Source organism: Cupressus sempervirens, chromosome 9 (assembly GCF_028749045.1).
Source record: "Cupressus sempervirens isolate cs-2001-9-10 chromosome 9, ASM2874904v1, whole genome shotgun sequence".
Classification (NCBI taxonomy): Eukaryota; Viridiplantae; Streptophyta; class Pinopsida; order Cupressales; family Cupressaceae; genus Cupressus; species Cupressus sempervirens.
Genome location: NC_143126.1, coordinates 285,012,578 through 285,018,577, shown reverse-complemented (window position 1 = coordinate 285,018,577; position 6,000 = coordinate 285,012,578). Strand labels below are relative to the sequence as shown.

The 6,000-nt window shown below is 33.8% G+C and overlaps 1 protein-coding gene across 1 annotated transcript; it reads right to left on the bottom strand.

The window, feature by feature from the left end:
* Positions 1–2,344: 2,344 nt before the first annotated feature.
* LOC149538550 (thaumatin-like protein) lies at positions 2,345–3,736 on the bottom strand. Its single transcript, XM_089799857.1, has 2 exons — positions 3,627–3,736; positions 2,345–3,548 (listed from the first exon to the last, which is right to left on the bottom strand). The coding sequence occupies exons 1-2, from the start codon at positions 3,688–3,690 to the stop codon at positions 2,833–2,835; spliced, it is 780 nt and encodes a 259-aa protein (XP_089655983.1). The 5' UTR covers positions 3,691–3,736; the 3' UTR covers positions 2,345–2,832.
* Positions 3,737–6,000: the final 2,264 nt, after the last annotated feature.

Here is a 6,000-nt window from a genome sequence, read left to right as displayed (position 1 = left end):
TTTATTTCATTTCATTTCAAGGTTGATTCCTATACATGGGTTTGGCTAAGAAAAACTCATAGGATTGTAGAAAGTTTCATCAGTTTTGACACTACTAGAAACAAGTAAACTTGTCCTTGGAAACCTAATCTATCCCTGTACGATGAATTACAAAGGAAAAAGTTGTAGGTCTTAGGTTCCTAGATCAAAACTTACAACTGATTCTAAACTTATAACAATAAGGAAATTCAGATCCAAAGTCCTCCTTTTATTATTTTATTTCAAGGTACATTCATTGTCCTTCTTTTTCCTTGCACTTACTTTCATAAATCAGATTTGTTGTCATTTACTTTACCATATCACATATCATAAATCATATTATATACGGAATCCAAAGATGTCCTTGAACAAAGATCCCGCATTAGCATCCTTCATCCCTTTGGTTATGCTAATCATATTTATTAAGGGTGGATCATATTTCAATATATAGGCCCCACACAAGGTCTTGGTGACTGATATACCTCCTAACATTTCTCACTATTTTCTTCTATACATATATGAAAAATATAAACTTTAACAATTTTAAGATAAATTAAATTTTAAGCTTGTGAAATGTGGTGAAGGATCATTATGCAAATGACATATCTTCTACATAGAAGTATGCACACCCTCTCCCCCTCCCCCCCAACCAAGACAATAACACCACTTCAATATAATGGTAGTCATAACAACATGGCTCCCATGCATATATTCATAGAAGTGCTAGTAACCATATTCATTTACTTCTTGTCTTGATCCTTTATAGATACTATTGTAATATTGTGGTATTTTTTTCTCTTAGTGAAGGACTAGAATTCAAACCATATTATTTAAATATCAAGAAGTGGTTCTTTAGCCATTAATCAAAATAAATTTAAGCATACAATGTGTGGTGAAGGGTCATTATGCAAGAAGTGCTATATAGAATATCTTTCAACTTAAGGATCCCCCACAACCAAGAAGACACAACCACCTCAAATTGACAATAGACATGTTGACTATTCCTATAGTCATCCTTTCTATAATTGTGAGTATTATCTCTCTTCAATCTTATATAGATAGAATTTGTATTGCTTTGATCTATTAGTCTATGTCATAAACGATTTGGAATAACTTGGTCCCCTTTTATTATATCAAAACATAAACTTAAACAATGAATCAAAATAACATATTTCATGTCTTATGAATCCTCAACAACTAAGATTATTAACAACACTTTGGTCTGTGATGACAATCATAACAACACAAATCCTATGAATAAACCCATAAAAGTCTTAGTGTTGTTCTATGTACTTCTTGTCTTGATCTTTTTTTCAAGCCACGTATAATATATTAATTATTGTAATATATAATTGACCATTTTCTCTATGTGGTAAAACACCTAGAATTTGGATCCATTTTATTGACTAAAACATACAATTTAACAATTAATTAAAATAACATGTAGACTTAGTAAATACTAAAACCAATCGAGCAACTCTTGCCCGTCAATAGGATAGATAGGAGTGGTGCCTTGAGACATGCAACAAAAAGTAAGATTTGATTATATCCACAAAAGTGTTAGTGAACATGTTCATATGCTTATTGTCTTTATCTAATATAAGATGCTATTATAATATTTTGATATTCATTTTTACATTGTAATAGACCTAGACAATGGTTCCTTTATATTATATCAAAATCTCAAACCTTAATAGTAATTTAAACATAAATCTTAAGTGTATGAAGTACAATAGAGCATCATTATGTCAATGGGTAGCTTTTACATGGAACATCATTCATCTTATAGGTCCTCCCCACCCAAGAAGATAACACTTCACTCTTGGTGATAGTCATAATAACATGACTTCCATGAATATGTCCATACTAGTGTTAGTGATAATGTTTATGTCTTTCTTTGTCTTGATCTTGTAATAGATACTATTGTAATATTTTGATCTTAATTCCTATGTTGTAAGGGAGATAGACTTGCATTCCCTTTATTGTATCAAAAACAAAAACTTCAACAATTAATTAAAGCAACATAGACTTAAAGCATATGAGGTGCGACAAATGATCATTGTCTGAGAAACACCATTAAATGGAAGACCATCCATCTTGTAAATCCTCCCAAAGTAAGAAGATAACAACGCAATTCCTATGAATATTCTCATATTAATTATTAGTAATGTTCAATCACTACTTGTCTTGATCTTATATAGATATTATTGTAATATTTTGATCATTTTCAATATGTAGCACGAGAGCTATAGATCCTAGCTCCCTTTTATTATATCAAAATATAAACCTCAACTATTACACAAAATAACATAAACTACAAGCATACTAGGTGAGGAAAACAAAACATTACATGGAAGGTCTTTCGTTTTACAAATCTTTCCAAACCAAGAAGACAACACCACCTTGCCGTACTAAGAAACTCATAGACTATTTTTAACCTCGTGAACATTAAACTCATCAACCAACCCTCTCCCATGAAATAATAAAGGTCAGAGTACCACCCATTGATGGGCAACATAAAGGGAGTGTGATTGGAAGCTCTAGCGAGAGAGGGGGACAAAAGGTAAGAGTGCAACTATGAACAAGTAAAGAGCAAAGAAGGTGAATCAAAGACACTAATAATTTATCAAAATAGCATAAACTTGAAGCATATGAAGCATAATTGAAGATTATTGTACTCAAGATCTTTCATCTTTGAGAATCTGTCCAACCAAGAACCAAACACCACTCAACATAGTAACATCTTTAACCTCTCAAACACTAAATGCCATCAACCAACCCTTGTTTATCTAATACAATAGGTAGGAGTACCACCTAGAAAGAACCAACATAAAGGGAGGGTGGTTGGGAGCTCTTCTTGGGAGGACAAAAGGTGAGGGTGTAAACAGCACCAGTGCATGTAAAGAGAGGAGGAGGGGTATCAAATGCATAACTATAAGCATTAGGGCAGGCATTCTTAAACATCTTAGAATACACACTAGGAGAACATGTGGAAGAACTAGAGAAAGCACCCCTGCAGCAAAACCGGTCCAAATCGAAGGCCAAACAAGCACTTTTACATGCCACAACACTTCCCCAGGCATCCTTAACCTGCAGCTCGGTGGGGCACATCCGGTTAAGGTCAGCCCCACAACCCGCCTCCGAGCACCCGTCTCCCTTAACCGCAAGCGGCGAGTTGAAACCGTCAACCAGGCTAACGTCATAATACGAAGGCTTCCCGTCGGGCTGAAAACTAAACTGCGCAAGTGTAGCAGGCGGTTTACCGATGGAGCCGTTACACTGGAGCTTCCCGTCGCAGTCACCGGTCGCGCAGGTTCCCGTACCGGTTTCGTTGAAGGTACAACCGGTTCGGCACCACACCCGGCCCTGCCATGTCCACGGTACAACCACCTTTGCATAACGACCCGGGCTAAGCATGAAACCTCCACCTGCCGGTACTGGGTGCCCTGCGTTTGGGGCTAAGCCCGGCCAAATTGGCGTAGTACATTTGTTCACTATGTTTAGTGTCTTCCAATGGGCCTCCACGAGTCCTGCACAAAATGGGAGATCTGTGTTAAGAAGAGAAGGTGCATCTTTGTGTTACATAGTTTGTAAGAGAAGAAGCTTACCTGAGACACGTGCCAAGAGGAGAAGAGAGAAGATGTGGAGCTTAGGTCTACGATGATCATCCATGGATACCCAATTTTGGAGAGGAATTGATTGGATGTGGGAAGAGAAGCTGAATATATAGAGGAAGCTGATATTGCTTGGAGGGAAGGGCAGCTTGTGAGTCATTTGCATTCTTGAAGTGTAAGCTAATCTTCTTCATGTCGAAGTGTTTTGCAGCTTTTAGAAGATTTGAAGTAGGTGGCTTAGATTGTTCTTGATAGAGCAATCAATTGAGTGTAAATTAGTATTGGGGTCACTTTTGGCTTTTTGGTTTGTGAAAGAGAGAATGAGTCTTTGAATAAAAGATATGTTGATGAGTTAACTTGGTTTGTTGATGAAGTTGATTGGTTATGAATGTATCTATTGAGAGTCAGGTTTTGTTGAGTGCAAGAGTTTGACATTATAGGAATGAGGTTGAGGTCGTGTTGAGAGTGATTTGGTGAAAATAGTGTGTCTTTAAGGATTAAGTAAATGCAACTAACTAAATCTAAATTAATATAGAGGTTTATTTTCTTTTCAAATGGAAGATATGTTAATGGGTCTTTGACTTTTTAGTGAAGTTGCATGGTTACGAGAGTATCAACCAAGGATCATACCTTATTGGGTGTGAACTTTTGATCTATTACGTGAAAATAAAACTTCTGTGAGGATTGAATAAATGAATCAACTAAGTCTAAATTGGTATAGAATTCTTTTTTTTAAAAAAATATACATTGATGGATCCTTGGTTTGTTGGCAAAATTGAATGGTTATGAAGGTGCCTACCAAGGATCAAGCTTTGTTGATTCCAAAGCTTCAACATTGTAGGGATGAGGTTAATGTTGTGTCTTGAGTGAATTTGGTGATAATAGAGCTTCTTTAAGGATTAACTAAATGCAACTAGTTGAGTGTGAAATCATATAATGATCCTTTTTTATATAAGAGATATGCCAATGGGTATTTAGCTCTTATATGATTAAAGACTAAATATTGACAAAGAATATTTGAAAAAAATAAAGACAAATATTCAACTAAAAAGGTGATCTCTCTATCACTAAATACCTCATCAGTTGTGTTGGCTATGTATTCTACAAACATTTTTTAAGTTTATAAGCATTCAAAAGATGCAAAGAAGGTAGATCTTGAGGCTTAAATCATTGTACATGAAACTAGAGCTATTTTGAGGCTTAATTAATCGTAGTGAACTAAGTCTAAATTGGTATAGAGATCTATTTTTTTAAGAGTAAACGATATGTTGATGGGTCTTTGGTTTGTTGTAAAAGATGAATAGTTATGAAGGTGTCTAACAAGGAGCAAGTCTCGTCGATTGCAAAGCTTCAACATCATATGAATGAAGTCAAGGTCATGTTTTGAGTGAATTTGGCAAAAATAGAGCTTCTTTAGAGATTAAGTAAATGCAATTAATTGAGTGTAAAATGGTATAGAGATATTTTCTTTTAAAAGAAGATATGTCAATGGCTCATATGCTTTTGAGTGAAGTTGAATGCTTTTGAATGAACATATCAAGGAACAAGTCTTGTTGAACACACAATTTCAATATTATAAGGAATGAAGTCAAAGATCATTTAGTGAGAAATTTTGGTGAAATATAGAGCTTCCTTTTGATGAAGTAAATGGAACCAAATGAGAGTGAGTTGGTATAGATGTTCACCTTTAAAGAATTGGAAAGCATAAGTCTTATGTTCTTTTATTTTTAAGAAACTATATGTTGAGTGTGATTTCATTTTTAGGTATAAAATTGTAATGCCCTAATTTATTTTGTGTAGGAACCCTCTTGATGAATTTGTCTATTTTAGTTAATTATGACAATTAGAATTGATACATTGCCAGTTATGGCAATTATGTTAGGAACGTAAATATAATAGATAGGGATATTTAAGTGTATAATTGAAGAATCTATATCAATAAAGAATGTTCAAAGACACTATTGTTTTTTTATGATTAAGTAATGACATCCAATTGAGTATAAATAGCTATAGAGATCTAGCATTTTAAATGATAAAGATATAGAAAATCTAAAATGCAGAATGTGTTTTAATTTTTTTCTTTGAGTAGAATTAATTTATTATCAAATTTGAATTTAATAAATTGATAACTATGCCAATCATATTAGAAATTTAGATGTAATAAATAACACTTAGTTATATGATTGAAGAATACTTTTTAATAAAATATATTTGAATAAATAAATAAAAATATCTACTTTGAAAAGTGATGTTTGCATCACTAAATACCTTATGATATGTGGTGTCCATGTACTTTATAAACATTTGTTAGGTTTATAAGCATTTAGAAGATGTGAAGTAGGTGCATCTTGAGGCTTTAATAATTGCA

Bases quoted from the DNA above. Each gene is read 5' to 3' on its own strand.
- LOC149538550 (XM_089799857.1), bottom strand. From the start codon at position 3,690: ATGGATGATCATCGTAGACCTAAGCTCCACATCTTCTCTCTTCTCCTC. The intron at 3,549-3,626 runs GTAAGCTTCTTC...CATTTTGTGCAG, and splicing joins CCTCTTGGCACGTGTCTCAG to GACTCGTGGAGGCCCATTGG.